The sequence below is a fragment of the Bos grunniens genome, chromosome 29, assembly GCF_055505025.1.
Source record: "Bos grunniens cultivar Pamir isolate PY7600 chromosome 29, Bosgru_T2T1.0, whole genome shotgun sequence".
In the NCBI taxonomy this organism is placed as follows: domain Eukaryota; kingdom Metazoa; phylum Chordata; class Mammalia; order Artiodactyla; family Bovidae; genus Bos; species Bos grunniens.
In genome coordinates this window covers 9,079,214-9,102,580 of record NC_141193.1, presented here as the reverse complement: position 1 = coordinate 9,102,580, position 23,367 = coordinate 9,079,214, and the positions used below count along the sequence as shown (strand labels likewise).

At 41.6% G+C, this 23,367-nt stretch overlaps 2 protein-coding genes across 3 annotated transcripts in view; one reads left to right on the top strand and one right to left on the bottom strand.

Annotated features, from left to right (window-relative positions):
* Positions 1–4,334, bottom strand: part of ATL3 (atlastin GTPase 3) — a 41,978-nt gene extending 37,644 nt beyond the window's left edge. The window contains exon 1 of one of the 2 annotated variants that reach the window (XM_086384462.1): positions 3,665–4,334. In XM_086384462.1, coding sequence (XP_086240588.1) covers positions 3,665–3,710 — 46 coding nt within the window. In that variant the 5' untranslated portion in view covers positions 3,711–4,334. The remainder of the gene's footprint in view (positions 1–3,664) is intronic. The other variant, XM_086384463.1, reaches the window with a different exon arrangement.
* A 6,185-nt stretch (positions 4,335–10,519) lies between these two features.
* Positions 10,520–23,367, top strand: part of RTN3 (reticulon 3) — a 65,989-nt gene continuing 53,141 nt past the window's right edge. The window contains exon 1 of the mRNA XM_086384461.1: positions 10,520–10,801. Within this exon, the coding sequence (XP_086240587.1) occupies positions 10,657–10,801 (145 nt within the window). The 5' untranslated portion in view covers positions 10,520–10,656. The remainder of the gene's footprint in view (positions 10,802–23,367) is intronic.

Here is a 23,367-nt window from a genome sequence, read left to right as displayed (position 1 = left end):
GATCAATTGAACGGTTTAGACCAGGGTTTCTCAGCCTCAGCACCACTGGTATTGTGGGTGAATAGCTCTGTTATGGGGAACTATCCCACTTTAGGATATTCAGCAGCATCTTCACCTCTTCTCACCAGGTATCAATCGCGCTCCCTCTTGACTGGGAGACCCATACATGTCTCCAGGCATTGCCAAGTGTCCCAACCAGGCAAAACCACCCTGGGTTGAAAACCATTGGGGCAGAGCAAGCCTCAGTTCTCATCCTTACTGTCCAGAGAGTTCTGAAAAGCAAATCCTAACTATACTTAAAGAAAGAGTTCACTGAGCAGTGTGCATGACTCAGGGTAAAGTTATGACCTGAGTTTTCCATTCTCCTTTTGAAATACCACATTTTCTAAAGAGCAAAAGCAACACACCCAAAAACAGAAGCATACCATTTTCATGCCTTGTTTTTGCTGGCAGTCTTTTAAAGTTCCCAGTTCACAGAGAACGCCAAAGAAAACACATCATCATATACAAAGGTACATGGAAACTCTCAGCCAACTCTAGAACTGCTGGGTGTGGCTCCTTTTTGCTGATGGTGGGAGTGCCTTTTGTCTCAAGGTAGTATATTGGTAGAGACACATATATTTCTAAGGTTGTTTCCATGAAAATACTATTTAAACACAACTCAATAGAATACTAGGGGAAATTTACATTCTAATTAATTAAAAGGTTTACGAGGAAGATTATTTTCATCTGTCGTAGAAAATTTTTGTATTTTAGCACAGGTAGTGGTTTGGTCACTAAGTCATGTCCAACTCTTGCAAGTCCATGGACTGTAGCCTGCCGGGCTCCTCTGTCCATGGAATTCTCTTGGCAAGAATACTGGAGTGGGTTGCCATTTCCCTCTCCAGGGGATCTTCCCAATCCAGGAATGGAACCCAGGTCTCCTGCATTGCAGGCAGATTCTTTACCTACTGAGCTATAAGGGAAGCCTCCACAGAATGCTTAGCGCACACAATGCTGAACAAAAGCACTTTTTCTTAGTCAATTAAGAATTTTGCAGTGCTTCATGGACTTATGAAAATAAATTATGTCAGAAATGCAGAGACTGAATCTAAAAACGAGAAAAAAATCTTTTTAACAGAAAGAATTCAGTATTCACCTTATTTGACTTTACCCTAAAAATAAGAACACCACCAAAATCAACCTGGTTAGCTGAAGGTTTTAATTATCTGTATTCCATTTGAATAAGACTTTCTTAACTGGCAATATTTGATTTGGATTCCTCATCATTTCAAAACATAAAGAATTAATCTACTTCTCTCCTTTTTCACCTACTCTGTCTGTAAAATCTACTTTCTAATTTGTAATATACTTTAGCCTCCCTATGGACTGTAGGCTCTTCTTTTCATGGGATTTTTCAGGCAAGAATACTGGAGTAGGTTGCCATTTCCTCCTCCAGAGAATCTTCCCAGCTCAGGGATGGAACCCGTCTCCTGTCTCCTGCATTGCAGGTGGATTCTTTACCCGCCAAGCCATTGGGGAAGCCCAGAAGAGTACCAACTCAATACAAAAATACTGACATTACAAATCATACTTCCTATAATGCAATAAATCAATTCAAATTAAGCAACCACCTATAGGGAAATTTGATTATTAATATAAAAATTGCTTGGGTTTTAGGAGCTTTTTCACTAGTGCCTGGCCCCTCAATGAGTTAAATCGGAATCTGTGAGTTAGCTCCAAGCATTGGCAGGTTTTAAAAACCCCATTATTCTAAAGTCCCTGCAGAGCTGGGAACCACAGCTCTACAGCAACTAAAAGACTTATTTTTTCCTTTTAACTAAAAGCTTTCCCATCATGTTTCCCCCTTGATATTTTTTAGAGAATATGCTCTTAGAATCTCAAAGTCAGGAAAATGTTTTAAAATTCAGACTAACTTTAAACTATAGTTGTGTTGTTTAAACAATTTCTCAATATGAAACACAAGGCCACAGAAATTTTAAAGGCATGCCTAGTCATGAGAGGTAAATTTTAAACCAATTCTCAAACAAGTTCACACGCCCTAGGGTGCCCTAATATTTCAAAGAAATATTAGACTATATGACCAAATTGAGTAATGGCTACCACTGAGGAACTGGGGAGGCAGAGAAGACATTACATTTCTTCTTACAAGTCTCCATTATTTCATTTTAAATAATTAGTGAGTATATCTTTTATGACTTAGGAATCATGAAAATGAAAAAATGCATGTGCTACATCTTAGAAAACCAATTCTACAAAAGCCTATTCTAAACGGGGAAGCCTGGTGTGCTGCAATCTATGGGGTCTCAAAGGATGGGACACAACTGAGCGACTGAACAAGCCCTGTTTAGTGAAAACTAAAACAATTATGCTAGCTCACATCATCAAATTTCTTCTCTACTACTACTTTTCTTAACTTTATGACTCCAGTAAGACAGTAAACAATAGCTAATAAAACAACCTGCGCTGCGAACCTAATGCCTCATTTGGTAGAGATCTTCAGTTAAGCGTTTCCTTGACAGGTGTTAAAGCAGCAAGAGAGATTTCTACACTATGAGCTACTTTCTGTGGGGACTGAAAAAAAAGCACTCATTTGAAACTCAACACTGCAATGCTGACTACGTATCTTGGCTTAAAACTTAAAACTACGTAGGTTTTGATTCCCCAAAAGCCAGCCAGAATGTGAAACCACGTTTTTGGTCCGTTAGTTCTTTTCTCTCCTTCCCAAAACATTCTACCCAACTTCGTGTTCAAATTTCAGGGCTGGGATTTATTGAAGAGTCTTCAATGTTCTGTTGTTGCCTTTAGATTTCGCAAAAAAACGTTTGGCCTTTTCAACAGAACACGCAGCAAACAAAAAAAAAACCTCAGGTAAAATGACAGATGAAATCAAAACCCACGAATTTATGGTGACCATTTGTTTTTAATACTTTCACTCACTATTCTTTATGTCTTCAAGAAAGCAAAAGAACGTATTGTACCACACGTACTAAAAGAACTTCTTAAAAATCAGTTTAGGCCACATTCTATTATCTCCTTTAGGGAGATAAGTGGGGGTTGAAAATCAGTCTTCCTAATACTTCTTGTAACTCAAGGTCGTTAGGATAAAAATAAAGTTTCCAACTCAAAGACACTTCGCAGCCCTCCACAGCTTTTTGAAAGGTTGAATACGGCATCTGTAATATTTTCTCAGCTCCCTGGGCCCGTTGACAAGGCCAGAGCCAATCGGCCCGCGAGTGTGCGAAGCGCCCAGGCAGGAAGGGGACCGCAGCCAAGAGCGCACAGCTCTGCCAGGGCGGGGCCGGCGGGGCGAAGCCTCGGAACGACGCCCCGGGACCACCGACCCTCGGGGCCGCCCCAGGCGGGGAGGGGAGGCGCCAGGCGGGCGGCAGCAGCCCCAAGGGGCACTAACAGTCTCCCCCGAGCGCAGGGCCCGACCTCCGAAGGTGGCCGAGGAAGGCGCCGCCCGTGCCCTACCGTCCCGACCCCGCGAGCAGCCCCTGGACCAGAATAAGCCGGCCAAGGAACACCAAGGAGGGGCACGCGGTCCCAACCCCGGGACGAGGAAGGGCGGCGGCGCGGGCGTGCGGTCTCCTCGGAGCTACAGCAGCGAGGGCGGTGGAGGTGGCCACGGAGCGGGCTCGGGGGAAATCGGGCGCCTCACCTGCTCCTCCCGATGCAGCCGCTACCGCTCGCTGAGGGGACAACATGGAGCCTCCGCCTCCAGCAGAAGCAGCAGGGGCGCAAAAAGGGCAGGGCTGGGGCGGGAACGAACCAGGCCCTGGAGGCGGGAAACGGGCGTGGCCTGGGCTCTAACAGAAACTAGCGAGGAGGGGCGCGCGAAGCCGCGAGAGAGCGAGAACACAGAGGGTTGGCATAGGTCGACCGAGGCGCAGCGAGCGCCTAGCCGACTGGGGCGGGAAAGCGCACGCGGCAAAATCCCGCCACCGCCCGACGCGTGTGCGCGTGCGCTGGAGTCAGACACTCGGTCTTGAATACCTGGGGCTGCGCACTGGGAGCAACGGTCCCTTGGGAATTGTAGCCCCTCGTTCTCCGTTTACCCGCCAGCGGTTCTCTTTTGGCGAACTCATCCGGGGCGGGGAGGAAGCGGAAGAGAGGGACCAGGATTGTCGCGGCTCTTCGACCACTGAACTACAACTCCCAGCAGGCCATGCGGGGAGAACCGAGCCGGCCAGTGGTCCCCGCCCAGCTTAGTCTTGAGGCCAGGCCCAGGTCCGAGGCCTTTGGTGGAACCGGCCTCGGACCCCTACCGGCGGCGTTTGGGAGGGTTTCGATGTTTAACGCTAGCCGGAGCCATAGGTAGGCGGCACTCTACCGTAAGGACCGAAGGGAGGCCTCAACCACGGATGACGTGAGCATCACTGGTTTTTTAAATGATTTTGACTTCACAAGGAGAGGAGGGCGTGACTTCATTATCACCATTACAGCTACTCCCGATATTCCTGTCTCTGCCCAAGCCTGATGGCCCACCATCGCTACTCTTAACAGCTAACATAAGAACTTCCAGGGAAAGTCCTTCCACTGGCTTTGTTCTTTCTAAGCTATGGCTGTATTTTGTAAACAAACCTCTGGCTTCCTGGAGCTTGTCTTGAAGTTGCTTTGGCAATGACACTCTTACTTAAACTGTATGGTAGATCAGTACAAAACACGGTTCTCCAAAAATGCTTTTATTCACACTCACATGTGATTGCAAAACTGGCAGTCGTCACAATTGAAGAATATTGTTATTTTGGATTTGTTGGGGTAGGGACAGTTGTCTTGGGGGTAAGTAGCTGATGAGAGGCTAAAGTGTCTGTCGCCACCACCGCTACCACCTCTTGCATCACCCTTGCTTCATTCATTTGACACATTATTCCACTTTCTTCTGTCTTACCTTTTATAACCTACCCAGAACCTCCTTCCAGCCATCTCTAGTCTGTGCGATGCCCTTGATCTGGGTTTCATTCCCAGAGTGATTAGGCCAGCAGTAAAGAAGTAAAGATGATTCAACCTAAACTTATACTAAAGAGGTCCTGTTTTGCTTTCTTTTCCCCTGCCCCTTCTGATTCTCTGCAAACTCTCAAGGTTATTTGAATACCTCCTCCAGGCATTATATGTGAATCTAGATTCAAGCTAAACTAACTGACCAACAAGAAACTAGATGTGACTATCAGGACAAGTGGTTATTGGGGTTTCACATTGTCTGCGCAGAAAGCAAGATGTTACACAAATCCAAGGCATGTGCGGCACGCTCAGAGAAAGGGGCCAGAGACTAATGACTTGTCACGATTGCCAGAAACAATTGAAAAAGTTAAATTGAACATGGTGGTGATGAGCATATAGTGTTAGTCATTCAGTCATATCCAACTCTTTGCAACCCCATGGACTCCTCCATCCAGGAGGCTCCTCCGTCCATGGGATTTTCTTCTCCAGGGGAATCTTCCCGACCCAGGGATCGAACCTGAGTCTCCTGCATTGCAGGCAGACTCTTTACCATCTGAGCTATCAGGGAAACCCCTATATTCCCCTTCCCCATCCTTCTCTATAAGACTGCTCAACATCCAACTTCTGTTTTACTTTTCGTTTGTGTCTTCCCATTAGAACATAAGTTACAAACAGACAGGAATTTTTGTTTGTGTTCACTGCTTGTATCTCCAGTGCCCCCAAACAGTGCCAGGCAGAAAGTAGGAACTCAAGTACTTAAAGGATGAATAAAGAAAGTACACATTACACGTAACACTACCCACTCTCTTTTTTTGTTCCTTTAATACTAAATATCTAATTTTTGCTTTTAAACAACATACCCTGTTCTAATTTGTGTTAGTCACTCAGTCATGTCCAACTCTTTATGACTCCATGGGCTATAGCCTGCCAGGCTCCTCTGTCCATGGGATTCGCCAGGCAAGAATACTGGAGTGGTTTGCCATTTCCTTCTCCACTATTCTATTTTAAGGCTTCCCAATAGAGATACATTGAAATGCACCCTGTCAGGAAGTGACAGCAAATAGTGACATTACATCTTTCTCAGTATAACATCATCAAGGTCAATGTCAGCACCTCAGCCTTCTGCATATATTGTAGAAGTTTTTGGCACTCGGAACAACACAATACAAATGATAAGTAGACTTTAGGATTAGTCCCAACTCAGAAAAAAACTCCTGTAAACAAGAAGCCTATTTTGTTATTACTGTTTCCTTCTCAAGTATTCATGGTTATCAAAACCCTGGAGATAAACAATATAGTATGACCAGAGGCTGAGCTTTCCTTGTGGTTTTCAAGAAGTAGATGACATATAGATATGTTTGAATGGTCAAGGCCACTGGCTTTGTGGTCAGACTGACCTGGTTCTGAATTCTAGCTCACTAACTGTACAGTTGGGTTAGTTTACCTCTTTGAACTCATTTCATCATCATCTGCCAAATGATTTGAATACTCAAGCCACAGAGTCATCATAGTTAGTTAAATGAGATGTGTTTGGTAATTATGACTGGTGCATGATTAGTGCTCAAAAATTGGTAATTATATTCATTCTGGAAAAGCAAAACAAAGTCATAAATATTCAACATACTAAAGTATGTTACAAAGGACAAAAATAGAAAAATTGTTTTCTGCAATAATATCCACTGTGAATCAGGTTCCAAAGCTTTCCAAAAACAGAGTGTTTGTTATGTACCAGGCACAGTGCTAGGCAGTAAGGCTGCCACAATACATAAGGCACATTCTTGTCCTCCAGAGACTCACAGCCTTGTGGGGTAAACAGGCAAATAAATAACCTTCACTCACTGTGCTGGGACACACTTCAGACTCCTCTCCTACCACCTACTCGCAGGATCCACATTTAAGCAACAGTCTAGGCACTCATAGGGACAGACTGGACAACTGGCATTCCCGGGTGTCATTTAAATACCTTACTTTGCTTGTGTATAAAATGAGGGAATAACCTGGTGTCCTAGTTTGTCAAAAGAAAAGTCAATCCTAACTCTTAGGCTGTTATAAGTTGAATATCAGGCCCTCAATATAGTAACAGAATAAAATGTCTAAATCTATCAGCTGCTTCGTTATTGTTAACTGCAATCAACAGCACAACTGTCTTAATGCCTCAAAAAGACACTAGAAAAGATCACTAGAATTTGCTGTTAAGGAAAGGAAGCACTATCATTTGTGTTAAAAAGGGTGTGTGTGTGTGTGCGCGTGCTCAGTCGTGTACTGACTCTGTGACTCCATGGACTGTACCCCGCAAAGGCTCCTCTGTCCATGGGATTTTCCAGGCAAGAATACTGGAATGGGTTGCCATTTCCTTCTCTAGGGGATCTTTCCAACTCAGGCATTGAACCTGCATCTCTTGCAGCTCCTGCATTGGCAGGCAGATTCTTTACCAATACACTACCTGGGAAGCATTAAAAAGGCAGATAAGAATATAGATTTGGTATATTCACCTTTGCATTTGCCACAAAAAAGCTCCTAAAAGCAGTTACCACTGTGAGTGTAGAGGGGGAGACCAGTGGGTACAGAGAGGTTAGTGATAGATTAAAACTTTATAGTATATACACCTTTGAGTATAAACATATATGGTGTGTGAGTATATTAAATTTTTAATTAATTTTTTCCCCTAAAAGTCAGGAAAAAAAAACTGATAATAAAATGACCTAGAAGACGAGATGGGAAATTAACTTTGTAAATACTGTCCTATAAAAACAGGACCAAGAAAGATTTCCCAGCTCAGTGCCTCGGCCGTAAAAATTGCTCAGCAGAACTCCTGAAAAATGGCTGTACTCCAGTGAGCACTCTAACAATTCCAACTGAGCCCTTCCCTGCCTGAAAAATTATACTGAATCCTCATAAGCCTTCATTCTTTAGGGCTCTGCTTCTATTTCTCCATACCCTGGCCCTGAAACATCTCCATTTTCTCTCCCTTTTGCCCCAATTCAAGCCCTTGGCTCTAGCCAACCTGGGCTAACTACACCCAAAACATCTCACACTTCTAAGCCTCCAGTCACCTCAGAAGGCTGTGTGGTCTTGTGTTGCATTAATGCAGCCTGTGGAAGGGAAGGCCAAGAAGGGATCAAATCTAGGCCAGGTGCTGCCAGACAAGCCAGCACTGAAGTGCATCATGGACTGGGCTGGGAGAAAAGCGTGCTTTTTTGTGTGATTGGTCTGCCCGGAAGGAGGTCGTATTGTATACCTGCAAAAAAGCACCCCATGGATTTACTTTGCACCATTCTCTCTTGCCTTTAAGGACCTCCTTACCACTCCAAGCTCCTATGTGACTTAATTTCTTCATAAAACCTCCCCAAATCACTATAACTCCATAGTGATTCCATCTACTCCTAAATTCATACAATCACTTGTCATCTAATCACAGTGTTATAGTTTTGTGTTGTTTGGGAGTTGTTTTGGCTGCTATTTAATTTGTATTTTGTTTTAACTTTATGTGATTATGTTCTAAGTCTCACCTAGCTTGTAAACTCAGGACAAACATATTTTTTGGATCCCTCCAGATTTCCCAGAATAGTGTCAAACACACAGCAAATGACCAGTAAACATCTGTACAACGGATCAGGTACACAAATAACATCCCAACCAAGAGTCAGTCTCAGGAAAACATACCGGTACAGCAGATGGAGCAGGAAGGAAAGGCAGCTTCAGGAACTGGACCAAGCACAAAGGCCTTTTTTAAAAACATATTTATTTGGCTTCACTGGGTCTTAGTTGAGGTACATGAAATCTTTAGTTGCAGCATGTGGGATCTAGTTTCCTGACCAAGGATCAAACCCAGGCCACCTGTACTGGGAACACAGACTCTTAGCCACTGGACACCAGGGAAGTCCCCGCACAAAGGCCTCGTGTGAAAAACCTGAAGGGTCTAAAGAGACCACCAAGACATCAGTGTCTCGATTTTTATCTTCTTTTCTCTCTTTCTAGATATGGAAATAGGGTTCCTTTCCAGGCAGGATCTGCAGATCCTACAACTGCTGTCAGAGTTAAGGACTAGCATCATTCATTTCCTTATCCAGCACCTAATAATATAAATGCTTAAAATTTATATATTTATCAGAATGGTGGCTAACTGGTTTGATTATCATATTGGCTTGCATTTCTCTCTGTCATCCAAAGGACAAGCTGCTGCAGTATCAACTGATGCTTTAAATGCTAGAGTAAGATATTTGCCACAAAGTTATTTTGGGAAATATTCTTCTGTGCCTTTTTTTAAGAGTGTTTCAATGGCCAGAAGTTTTTTTTGTTTTTTTTTTTTTTCTCCTGTCTCGGCTTTACCTGACCTTAAAATCATCAAGGGCAGATGTAGTTCACCGCCTGTTCTAGAAGATTTCCACTGGTCAGATTGCTTTCCCTGTCGCTGCTTGGCTGACTACCTCCCTCTTCATGAGGTTGCATCTTTACAGGATCTGCTGATCCTGCAATTGCCCTTGGGGTCACTGATTGCTGCTTTAGCAATAACAAGGCCTATAGCCTTGATTTTTATTACTCCTAGTCTACATTTCCCTTTTTAAAAGAATCATGCACATTGCAAATCATTTGGCCAGTTGTAGGTAGAAGGCTTTGAATTTTGCAAGCCAACCAGAGAAGCCAAGAGTAAAATCCAGTATAAATTAGATAGTATCTGGTTTCAAATACAGTTTCCACTAAGGACCCCTTTCAGGCGACGAATAAATTCAATTATATGTCTTTTGTGCCATATTCTCAATTTTTAACCCCTAATTTTACCATCCCATAACCACAGTCAGGCTGTTATCTTCTGGCTCATCTTTCTCATTAGTTTTGCTTTTTTTTTTTTTCGTTCATGTCTTCTCTGTTAGTTATTCGACAGGGAACTGGCAACCTTGGGACCCAAGGTAGACCCCTTCTGGGGAAGAGTAACGATAAGAACGTGAAGCAGGTTCTGCGGCTGCATTGCAATGTTATTGGAATAGTTTTTCATTCTGTATAGCATCTTTCTCCACCTACCAAATGGGAGATAGTACCATCTGTCCCTCATGGTGATGGGGTATTAGGATATATCCAGAAAAATCCATAAATCACCTTGCACAGTGGGCCTACACTGTGGTTGTCACCATCGGAGTCACGAGTAGGAACGCCTCAGACAAAAAACATCGGCTCTGGAATCTGTAGGAAAGATATGCTTCACTAATGGAAGCAAAAAGAAATTTCTATCGTTAAAACACATAATCAGCCTAAGCTAAAACAATCACAGAAAAATCCGTGGAGAAACACTAAGCCGCAGGGCCCACCTCAACTTCGGCCGCAGTGGTGGGAGGAGCTTGGTGTTTGACCACGCCCCCTGCGCCAGGTCCCCGAGGGGCGCCGCCCACCTCTCCAAGGGCCTTGGCGCTGCGCGAAGCAGGTTTTGGCCCTCCTTCCCTGGAGGAGCGCCGAGGGACAGTTCTTGCGCCTGCGCCCTGCGTCAGTGGGCGCAAGGCGACCGTCTCGCCCCCGCCCGAGGGCCCTTGTGCGCCTGCGCGGTCGCTCTCCCGCCCTCTCGCGGCGCTCGGCTGAGTCAGTCAGTCCGTCGGAGTCTGTCCTCGGAGTAGGAGAGGCGAGGCGAATTTGGAGAGCCAGCTGCAGAATTATTTTCTCTCCCCTCCCTGTCTCCCGTCCCACATCTCTCTTCACCCCTCTCCCGCCTTTGCTCGTGCAGCCATGGCGGAGCCGTCGGCAGCCACTCAGTCCCCGTCCGTCTCTTCGTCGTCCTCCGGGGCCGAGTCATCTGCGCCCGGTGGTGGCAGCGGGAGCCCGGGAGCCTGCCCCGCCCTGGGGACGAAGAGCTGCGGCTCCTCCTGTGCGGGTGAGGCGCGCCGGGGGACCCCGACCTCGGGAGGGGGGCCCTAGGGGGTCAGGGACGGCACACCATCCTCGCGTCCTGGAGGCTTCAGCCCCCGGGAAGGAGCGTCTGGAAAATGGGCTAAGGGGGAGGGGGGTGACAGGTCTTGCAGGCGGTGAGGAAATAACGGGGTGTGGGGAAGACTGGGGGAGGGGAGATATTCCCGGGGGCGTTAACGCCGAGACTGGGCAGGTGGGCGCAAGATACCAGTGTAGCGGCGGGGGGGCGAATCCGTCCTCTAAACCGGGGTGATTTAGTGGAGGATTAGAGAGACTGAGAGGATCGGGGCAGGTTGGTGGTAGGAGAAATGCCCTGTTAGGATTTTGAGGGGATGGCGGTGAAAGGGTTGGGCTGCACTGCAGGTTTGCAGACAGGTGTTGACAGAACCAACCGTTCATGGTTGTCTTCCAGAAAATATGGTTGTTGTTTTTTTTTTTCGGTTGCCCGTGGGGAGAATGAGGAAGTTTAATGGAAACACTGAAGCCGTTTTCTGTACTGTTTTCATCCGCCTTTAATAATTTTTTTTGTGGCCACACTCGGAATGCCCGATTTTTCAGAGGCTCGGAGGTAGAAGGAGGCGTGATGAGAATAGCTCAGGGAAGATTTGGGAGGGAGCTGCTGACGGTCCAAGATGGATCCGTGGCTGCATCTGCAACACAGCCTGCTCTTCACTGGCGCGGCGTGGGGGTGGGGACACGAGGTTAGCAGCTTATATTCTAGAAGAGAATAGATAGAGTCATGCCAAGCAGTCGACATGTTTTAATTCCATGCTTTTTGTCGGCTGTTATTGATCGACGTATAACAAAAGGGGGTGTTTCCCGCAGAAAGGGGGGAGGGGGAGAAAATTCAGACAAAGCAGGGGCTGATGGAACCCCCTTCTCCTCGCATCTCTATGAAAGACTAGGAGGGAAGCTGCAGGCCGCTTTTAGTTTCCATTGTATACGCTTCTGCCTGCTGGTGGGAGCTGGCTGGCAAGCTCCCCTCGAGCAGAGATCTGCAGTGCAGATGCCGTCTTGAGGGGGAAAAAAAAAGCACCATGAGCAGGTGGTGGTGGTTCTTAAAGGAACTCAGTCTTTGAAGAAGAAGAAAAGCTTTTTGTCGAAGGACCATAAGCTCGGGGGAGTACAGATAATTTTGCTCTTTATTTAGCTACCTTAAAGAATTTTGAGACGTTTTAAAATGCTTCATTGTCTCCTTTGCGAGAATCTTGCATTGATTCTCTAAAGAACAAAATTTATCTTAGCTTTCAATATAGTCTCTAGGTGTTTTTCAAACAGTGGATTTCCACGTAAATGCTTTGGTACCCGTTCGGATTTTCCAGTGTGGTTATGGACATTTCAGTAGAAACAGTTATCAGAGGAAGCTTCTGCAAGGCCAAGATGAGCTGTCCAGATAAAGGAATGAGGCAGCAAATTTAGAACCCCTGTCCCCTTTAAACCACTACCATTTCTCCTCCAAATTTTTGTGTTCTGGGCAAAGGTCCAGATGAACAGCAGCTTCGTTATATACTTAGCAACTTGATGTTTTGGCTTTAATCACTTGTTATTGGTTACTCTTACGTTGTTGGCCCTTTTGTGCATACCTTTGATTTTCTTGATTTTAAATTTTTGATACACTTGAAAAATAGATACTTTCGCCACCTTGAACTCTGATCCACTGCAAATATGTATTAATATTGTATAAAAATCATTAATACAGTTTTAGTGAGTTCAGTGCAAGATCCTCATTTGTCAGGTCACTACTTGAAAAGTTTAGCTTAAGACACTGTAGTGCATAGTCAGAATTTCATTGCCAAAGCTCTTCCTCCTTGCTACATGTTTTCTCCATCTCTCAGAGGAAATGTCTTAGGCTTTTGCACCATGAAAATAAGATGAAGTTTGTTATTACAAAATTTGACTCATAAAATGGATTCTTTAAAAATTTACCTTGATTGTTTTAAAATCTGTAAGTGTTAATGTCAACCTTTAGCTTCGTTTTCATTCACCAAGCTTCTCTTGGTTTTAGAAACTTTCAAAAAATAAGAGTTTAAAAAAAAAAGAAGAGTAGGTGGTCACTTGATGCCTGCAGGAAACAAATTGTGTCTTGACCTACCTGTTTAGTAACAAATTTTAAGATTTAGTTTCTAATTAAAAGTGATCAGTGATAGCGCTCCCCCCATCCAGCGCATTCAGTGTTAGCGCAGCTGGCAGTGACGTATAGAGAAGGTCAGGAGCCAGGAATGCCTTCCCAGATTTCTGCCTTTGAAGAACAACAAAGATTTCAAAGGCAGAAATTTGAGGTTGAGGTGAAAGATACATAAATAATTAGTATTCTTTTTAGGATGAGGGTTGCCTTATTAGATATCAAGTATAGATACCTGTCTATTGCCTGAACTTAAAAAGTGGTTTAATAGTTTACTGTCTATAGCCTTTGAAATTCTTTAACTTGCTAGAGACTGTTCTTTATTATTGCTCTGAAAATCATGGTGCCAAAATAAAGCTACATTTCTTGTATCTCTTCATGAAAGTTAGCTCAAAGCAAAAAACAGCTTGGATAACTAAAAACACACACACACACAAGTTTTTGTTTTAATTACTTCTTTCCTCACTCGTGAAACTGAGTTGTTCCATGTACTTTTTATGGCTTCATTTTTACACTTTGTTCTAACATATCAGTCAATCACATGATTATGTAATATGTATTTTCAGTCTTAACTCTTAAGTAAAAAAAAAACTCTGACTACCTACCTGTTCAGCACTGCAGTCTGTATTGTACACATCAGATTAGCAGTGAGTGTGTAATATGGTGATAAACACACAGACTTGAGTCCCAGAGATACCTATGTTTCAGTCCTGTCTGTGCTTATTGACCATATGACCTTGTGCACATGCTAAGTCTCAGGAATGTGACCTAGACAAATTTGCTGCCCTTAACTCCTAACTTTTATTGAATAACAATACCTAGTATTTGATACATCTATTTGTAGGTTTAAAATATATAGATACAAAGAACAATTGAATAAGAAGTGAGAAATCATGAATCTTCCTCACAGTAAAGGATGCTCTTATACTTTGTTCTTCTTTATAAAAGTGAATTGGTTTTTTCAGCTTTTGACCCCTTGTATTTATAAGAGCTGCCACTCCTTTCACTCAGCTGACCTGTTAAATAAGTTGGGGGTGCAGCCAGGATGTTTCATAGGTCGCTTGGCATCAGTATGCTAAGATATTTTCTGCAGCATGCTGACCATAAGTATAGTTATGATACATTATAAAACTTCTGTCAATGGAAGCAAGAGGACAGGAAAGGGCAAGAACGGTCATGTAGTATGGTTCACAAATGCTTGTTGATTTGAATGGTTTTTATTCCCTGGTAATAGAAGATATATTTTAATGCTATTTTCTTTTAGAGTCAGATTCACAAATAATTTAACCACTCTGATCAAACAAACCAGTCCACATATATTTAACACTTACACCTTCCTTAAATTGAAATCTCTAAGGAGTTGTTCATGTAGTAGCTGGTAAGAGCATCGGTGCTTTTATTTTTATTATTTTAGAGATGGTCTGTAAACAAAATGAAACTAGTATTATCGCTTTTATTGTATTCTGTGATGGTGGTGTTGTCCAGTCCCTCATTCGTGTCCCACTGTTTTCTGTGATGAGGAAATTATGTATCCTTACTGATACAGTAGTCACCTGTTTAATCCTGTGCAGTTTATAAGCATCTGTAAATGAAGCTTGGTAGTGAAGGAATTGGTGACGTGTCATTGAAGGGCAGAAGGAACATTAAGGTTTCCAGTTTTGTGTGAGCCAAGACATTGTTCTGTAGAAGGGCACTTCTCTTTAGACTAGCCATAAACCTAGAACTACCGTTTTTGTAATTCTGAGCAGAATTATAAAAGCTCCAAATAAATGATTAACTATGTGTATTTATTGTATGTACATACCTTATAGTCTGTGTCCAACTTTATTGTTAATGATGAATTTATAGCTGCCTCCTTAATTGTACAGACTTATGAAATAAATATGAATTTTGTAATATAACTTTTTAGATGAAAATTACCAAGTTGATACTATGTTCATATGATTTAAGTCATTCAGGAGTTGCACAGGAGACCAACTGAAGTTTTATCCCATTTATTTGTAACAGCTCTTCTAGAATTATTTTGGATCGTTGGGTATGTTATAGGTGTTTTTGAAAAAGAGTGTATACTAATGGGCTTCACAGGTGGCGCTGTGCTGTGTGTGCTTAGTCACTCAATAGCGTCGGTTCAGTTCGGACTCTTTGCAACCCCATGGACCGTAGCCTGCCAGGCTCCTCCATCCATGGGATCCTCAGCAAGAATGCCGGAGTGGGTTGCCATGCCCTCCTCCAGGGGATCTTCCCAACCCAGAGATTGAACCTAGGTCTCCCACGTTGCACACAATGGATTCTTTACTGTCTAAGCCACAGGGAAGTCCCCAGGTGGCACTAGTGGTAAAGAACCTGCCTGCCAATGCAGGGCACTTAAGAGGTGCTGGTTCTATCCCTGGGTTGGGAAGATCCGCTGGAGAAGAGAACGGCAACCTACTCCAGTATTCTTGCCTGGAGAATCCCATGGACAGAGGAGCCTGGCAGGCTACGGTCTGCGGGGTTGCAAAGAGTCAAACAACTGAAGCGACTTAGCATGCTCGCATGTATATTAAGTAAATTTAGCTGTAATCAGTATTGCTTGTGATTGCATCATTGCAGTGTTTTACTACATATCTGTGACTAGTAACATCTGTTACTAGAGTAGGACATGTTACTGTGTAATACTGCAATTTCAGAGAAAATCCCCTTATTTCTTACTTTTCTTTTTTTGGTTGCTCTCCACCACTTGAGGGAATCTTAGTTCCTCAACCCAGGGACTGAATCCATGCCATGGCAGTGAAAGCACTGAATCTTAACCAGTGGACCACTGGGGAACTCCTGCAGAAAATCCCTTTAAATACTTCAGTTGTGTTTCTGTTTTACATTTTGTGATAGGGTGGGTAATTGTTAGCAGTTAGCTTCCTCTTGTGATGGTCTCTTTAAATTTCAAAGAAATATTCTAATCTGTTTTTTCCAGTCTGTTGGTTCAGTTTTCCTCATAAGCACATCATCATAACCTGGGGGTGGGGGCATGGTTTTGGAGGCAGGAGCTCTCTGACTTCTTCCTCACTGGCAGTTTGCCCTTGAGGATATATTGAAAGGTATTCTGAAAAACACTTTTAGCAAAACTAATATGGAGCCACCTGAAAGCATTTCAACAGTGGGCATTGTCTTCATTTTACATAAAAGGCAGAAATACTTGATTTATGTCTTACACTTGTGTATTGCTTTATGGTTTAATTTGTGCCAGTACATTAACTTAATTCAACAAATATTTAAGCATACATCAAACATTGTGGCTATGAAGTTAAAGGTAGGATGAAACAGGGATTAAGGATCCAACTCAGTTCTTTCAAATACATACACTGCCTCTCCTTCAAATTTGAAACAACATGTGGTAAAAAATAGTTCTGTCACCCTCTTAAATTCAGTTATTGGTTAACCAAGTTCAGTTAACTTAGAAACCTTCACTTCTGGTCCCGTGGTTTCTAAGCCAGGTGGCTTTTTGCTCCACTTTTCTACAGAAACTTCTCTCATCAAATACACCAGTTATTTTCCATGTTACTAAATCCAGTGGTTACTTCTCTTTCTCATTTTATTTATTTATTTTTTAACCTCACTGTGAGGAGTGTGGAATCTTGGCTCCCTGACCAGGAATTGAACCCATGCTCCCTGCATTGGAAGCATGGAGTCTTAAGGACTGGACTGCCAGAGAAGTCTCTCTTCCTCATTTTAAATGCCCTTGATTCCTCTCTTTCCTTTACGCAGCAATCAGCAAATCTTATTGATTCTACAGTGACTGACTACCAGTTTTCCCAAGCTCCATCGCTGCTACCCTGGTCCAGGCTATTGTCATAGCTCTCCTGAATTACTGCAATTGCCTCCTAACTGATCTCCAGACTTTCTCTCTTGGCTCTCTTCAGTCTATTCTCCACACAGCAGCTGGTATGAGTCTGAAAAATGTAAGTCAGATCATTTCACTCATTGGCATATGCTCTAGTCACTTCTGATCACACTCAGATTAAATGCTGAAGTCCTTAGAAAGCTTATGAAGCCCTGTAGTATCTGGCCCCAGCCTACCCCTTGCTCACCTAGCTTTAGCCACACTGATCTTGTTATTTTTCATACCAGGAATACCTCTCTCAGTGTCTTGTTTGCTGCTCACTGTGCCTAGAATGCTCTTCCCTCATACATTCCTACAGCTCTTCACTTTCTCACCTCCCTTAGATCTTTGCCTGGCTACCTTATCAAAATTGCATAAGAGAAAAACACCCTGTAGGCTTTTCCTGCTTTATTTTTCTTATCACTTGTCATAATCTGTCTTACAGTATTTGACTTATTTATTTTGTATATTGTCTGCCACAAAATAGAAGTTTCATCAGAGTGGAGATTTTTGCTGTTTTATTTACTGCTCTATCTCTAATGCCTGTCAGAACCTGGCACAAAGCAGGCCTTCGTATTTTTTTAATGAGAGCAAAGACTTTATGGAATGGATGAGTAAATGGAGAACCTGTACTCCCAGGAAAATAATGCATATAAATGAAGTATTGCATCAACTTTCACAGATTCATGAACTACTATAAAATCTACTCATAAACCTCAGGTTAAGAAAATATTGTTTTTGAAAATCAGATTGTAAACTTTGCAGAACCTTCTGCATATGGAAATTGATATATTCATTTTGGTGCTGAGGAGAGACTTTTCATATAAGTGCATAATACTATATCCAAATATACTGTATGTTTAAGATTATGTTCTTTTACTACTTCTGGACTCTAGTTAATTTTCCACTAATGGCTTTAAATCCAGAAAATTATAACCACTTGAATGCCACATTTTGGTGTATGAGAGATTCACTTCTATTAAGTACTCAATAGTAACCTAGTATGATGTGGCAGAATTTTAAAATGTGTTAAAATAAGTCTGATTTCCATCTTCTAACAGAATCTGAGATTTTGATTTAATATGTTTTAAACATTATTTGCAGAAGAGTAAAATATTCCTAACAGTAAATATAGCACTACTTAGAAGTTGGGTTATTAAAACATTTGTAACTGATTTACTATTTTTATGCTTTGTTTTGTTTGTCAGACTTTCTAATTTTGTTTCTTTTGCAAGAAGAGTTCTGCTTACTTTTCCTCTTAGATTGCATATGCATTTACTCTACATATGTACACAGAAAGCTTTCCAGCTCTTTAGTCTTGTAACAGAGTGAGCATCTTGACTTCTAGAGTGAAATGCATAACTACTACATTAGTAGGGCTAAATGTCCAGACTCAAAGTCTGTTTCTGAAATAACAATTTAAACTCTTGCTAAGGCTCTATAATGTTCAAGCCTCCATATCCTGTGTCTTCTACTGTATGCTGACCATCATATTCTGTGCCTTATGAAAGATGTAAGATGGACATGTAAGATGATCCTTAGCCATAAGGTGCTTCCAGTCCGATTGGAATTTGTTTCCAATAGCAAATAAGTTGAATGGATATTAGGTCTTATTTGGTTTATTGATTCCAGAGGGCCAAAACATTGTTAATTGGTCTGTTTTTACAGTAGTTATGTTAGCTCTAGTAAATTAAAATTATTAAAAATTAGCCTGCCAGTTTATGTAGATTCTCCCCCATGCCTTAAGTGGGGGAAATGCTTAGTAACTTGCTTCTAAAGGGTACAGTATAGAAGGGTGGGGAAAAGTACTACCATGGGGAAACTTGGCAAACTCTACCTCAGCCAGGGGATCAAGGTTAACATCATCACTGATAAGTCATATTAATAGTACGTACCTTGATATGGTATGACGAGGCAGCCCTTCACCTCAGTGAAGGGTTACCCCTCAGTGGTAATCCTCCCTGAAATGCATAACTACAGCCTAACAATGAGAAGAACATCAGATGAGCCCAAATTGTGGGACATTCTGTGAAATATACTTGAGCAGTCCTCAAAATTGTCAAGATCATCGAAGTAAAGAAAGCCTGAGAAATTGCCATAGTCCAAAGGCAGCTAAAGAGACATGACGACAAAATGTGATGTGGTTTCCTAGATGGGATCTTGAAACAGGGAGGGGGCATTAGGGAAAAGTTATTGAAATCTCAGGGAAGTATGGGCTTTAGTTATCAATGTATCAGTGTATCAATGTATCAATATTAGTTCATTAATTGTGACGTTTATCAATACCACCATACTAATATAACATGTTAACAGCAGCAGAAACAGTGCTGAATAAAAGCAACAGTCTTTTCTGTAAATATGAAATTTTCTAAAATGATTTTTTAATAAGAGAAAGCTTTAATCATGAAATAGAAATTGTTTTGGGAGAGGCAAGTAGGTACGAGTAATGCATTGGAGGTCTAGTGAGCACAAAAAGGTTTTGAAAAAGGAAAAAATGGCATAAAGTTTGGGGAGAAAATCAGTCTGCCTCCTAGACCTCTGATGGGGGAGAGGACAGTAACTGGCTCAGTTTAGCAGTTTTTACTGAGATCCTGGGTTGCCATCAAGAACTGTGGTCATGAAAAAACAGACAAAGATGACACACAAAAATAAAACTACAGGCCAATATCACTGATGAATATAGATGCAAAATCCTCAACAAAATTCTAGCAGACAGAATTCAACAACACATTAAAAAGCTCATACACCATGATCAAGTTGGGTTTATTCCAGGGATGCAGGGATTCTTCAATATATGCAAATCAGTCAGTGTGATACACCATATTAACAAATTGAAAGATAAAAACCATATGATACTCTCAATAGATGCAGAAAAAGCCTTTGACAAAATTTAGCACACATTTATGATTAAAACTCTTCCAAAAAATGGGCACAGGAGGAACCTTACTCAACGTAGTAAAGGCCATATATGGTAAGCCCACAGCAAACGTTATTCTCAGTGGTGAAAGCTGAAAGGATTCCCCCTAAGATCAGGAACAAGACAAGGGTGTCCACTCACCACTGTTATTCAACATAGTTTTGGAAGTCCTAGCTACAGCAGTCAGAGAAGAAAAAAAGGAATCCAGATTGGAAAAGAAGAAATAAAGCTCTCACTATTTGCACTGTACATAGAAAACCCTTAAGATACTATCAGAAAATTACTAGAGCTAATCAGTGAATTTAGCAAAGTTGCAGGATGCAAAATGAATACACAGAAATCACTTACATTCCTATATACTGATAGTGAAAAATCAGAGAAATTAAGGAATCAATCCCATTCACCATTGCAACAAAAAGGATAAAATAGGAATAAACCTACCTAAGGAGACAAAGGACCTGTATACAGAAAATTATAAGACACTGATGAAAAACATCAAAGATGACATAAACAGATGGAGAGATATTCCATGTTCCTGGCTAGGAGGAATCAATATTGTGAAAATGACTGTACTGCCAGATGCAGTCTACAGATTCACTGTTATCCCTATCAAATCACCAAAGGCATTTTCCCCAAAACTAGAACAAAAAATTTCACAATTCATATGGAAACACAAAAGACCCCAAATAGCCAAAAAAGTCTTGAGAAAGAAGAATGGAGCTGGAGGAATCAACCTTCCTGACTTCAGATTGTACTACAAAGCTACAGTCATCAAGACAGTATGGTACTGGCACAAAAACAAATACAGACCAATGGAACAAAAGATAGAAAGCCCAAACATAAACCCATGCACCTGTAGGTACCTTATTTTTGACAAAGGAGGCAAGAATATACAATGGGGCAAAGATAGCCTCTTCAATTAGTGGTACTGGGAAAACTGAACAGCTACATCAACAGTTTCTAACACTATACACAAAGGTAAGCTCAAAATGGATTAAAAACCTAAATGTAAGATCAGAAACTATAAAACTCTTAGAGGAAAACATAGGCAGAACACTCAATGACATAAATCAAAGCAAGATCCTCCAGGACCCACCTCCTAGAGTAATGGAAATAAAAACAAAAGTGAACAGGTGGGACCTAATTAAACTTAAAAGCTTTTACATAGCAAAGGAAACTGTAAACAAGGTGAAAAGACAAACCTTAGAATGGGAGAAAATAATAGCAAATGAAACAACTGACAAAGGACTAATTCCCAAAATACACAAGCAGTTCATACAGCCCAATACCAGAAAAAGAAACAACCCAATCAAAAAGTGGAGAAAAGACCTAAACAGACATTTCTCCAAAGATGTACAGACGGCTAACAAACACATGAAAAGATGCTCAACACCACTCATTATTAGAGAAATGCAAATCAAAACTACAATGTATGGAGAGAGTAACATGGAAACTTACATTACCATATGTAAAATAGATAGTCAATGGGAATTTGCTATATGTCTCGGAACTCAGGGGCTCTGTGTCAACCTGGAGGGGTGGGATGGGGATGGAGATGGAAGGGGGGTTCAAGAGGGAGGGGACATATGTACAACCATGGTTGATTGATACTGATGTTTGACAGAAAACAACAAAATTCTGTAAAGCAATTATCCTTCAATGAAAAATTTTAAAAAAAGAAAAGAACTGTGGTCATGAGAAAGAGTGGAAGGAATGCCTTTTGTGTGGGGGGGGGGGTGGGTCTCAGCTATAAAGCAAAAAGGGTAGCTAAATGATAAAACTTATTTATTTTTGGCTGTGCCGGGTCTTCATTTCTGCACCAGGGCTTTCTCTGGTTGAGGTAGGCGAGGGCTGCTCTTCGTTGTGGTGTATCAGTTTCTCATTGTTGTGGCTCCTCTTGTTGATGAGCACAGGCGCCATCTCTGTAGTTGTAGCATAGGGACAGTTGTTCCGCAGTATGTGGAATCTTCCCGAACCAGGTATTGAACCTATGTCCCCTGCATTGGCAGGTGGATTCTTACCACTTCACGACCAGAGAAGTCAAAAAATAATTTGTTTTAAAATTAGAATAAGAAAAGATGTTTGAAAGAACTGATTAATTTCTCATTTTCATTATACTAATTTTAGATAAATTTCAAACACTTCATTTTTCTTTATGTATTAGAAGAAGTTTTAATAATCTGTAGAAACTATCATAAAGGAAAAAGCTTTGGTGTTATAGAAGTCATTCTACAAAGTTGTTCCCAGAATAACTTATTTCTCTAACAGTGTAGTCTATATTCTGCTGGTGTTGAAGGAATGGATACCACCAAAATAAGTAATTCATGGAAACCGTTTTTTACTGCAGTTTAGAAAATTCAAACAGTCAGGTTTATTAGTGTATTTTCCCCCAATCTAAATCAAAAGTGGACTCTCACATCCAATCCAAAGCTTCTTCTGTCTTTCTCTCCCCCCCAGTAATCCATCTAACACAGGCTTGATAAGAATTTGGAAACCTCCACTAGTGTGCCTTTTTCCTATTTTTCCTCCCCATTTTTCCACTGCTTACCTACTCAGTGTGCTGCTGGAGGAAAAGGTTAAGAGGTATGGGGACAGGATCTTACCGGCTTCGTTCAATGGAGTTTTAAAACATAAACTTGAGAGAGGAGGGGAGTATAAATGCAGGGTTGTTAAGATTTGTTTGAAATTGAGACATCAGCAACCTAGAATAATCACATATATAGAAACCTCGTGGTAACCACAAACCAAAAATCTGTAATAGATACACACCCAAAAGAGAAAGAGAATTCCCTGGCAGTCCAACAGTTAGGACTCTGGGCTTTCACTGCTGAGGGCCTGGGTTCAGACTCTAGTTGGAGAACTAAGATCCTGCAAGCCGTGAGGTGCAGCCCAAAAAAAGGAAAGAGAGCAAAAGGAATCCAAACATAACACTAGAGAGAGTCATCAAATCACAAGGGAAGAGAACAAAAGAAGAAATAGACAAAGACAAATACTGTATGTTATCACTTGTATGTGGAATCTAACAAAAATGAATATAACAAAACAGACTCAGAACAAGCTAGTGGTTACCAGTCAGGAAAGGGAAAGGGGTGGGGCAAAATACAGGAGTAGATGAAGAGGCACAAACTACTGTAAATAAAATAAATAAGCTACAAGGATATGTCATACAGCACAAGGAACATAACCAAGTTTTTAAATAACCTTATCATTATTGTTACTTTATTTTGGCCACATCTCATGGTGTGTGGGAGCCCAGTTCCCTAACCAGTGATCTTAACCCCCTTCAGTGGAAGCACAGAGTCTTAACCACTGGACTGCCAGGAAAGTCCCTAAAGTAACTTTAAATGAAGTACAATCTATAAAAATTTTGAACCAGTGACACTAAATCCTTACTTTATATAACTAACCCATGAGAAATAAGATTCAATAAATAATAATCTTAGGGCTTGAAAATACATATATAGATGAGAGGATCGGAGCTCTGGAAAAGTCTATTGCTCAACTTTTCTCATTACTTAAAATTATTTACTCAAAATCATTTATTCAAAAAGTACCCTATCATGATAAAGATGCACATGAATGCAGAAAATATACGGGAAAAGTTAAATTAATTCATAAAATGTTAATGGAAACAAAGCA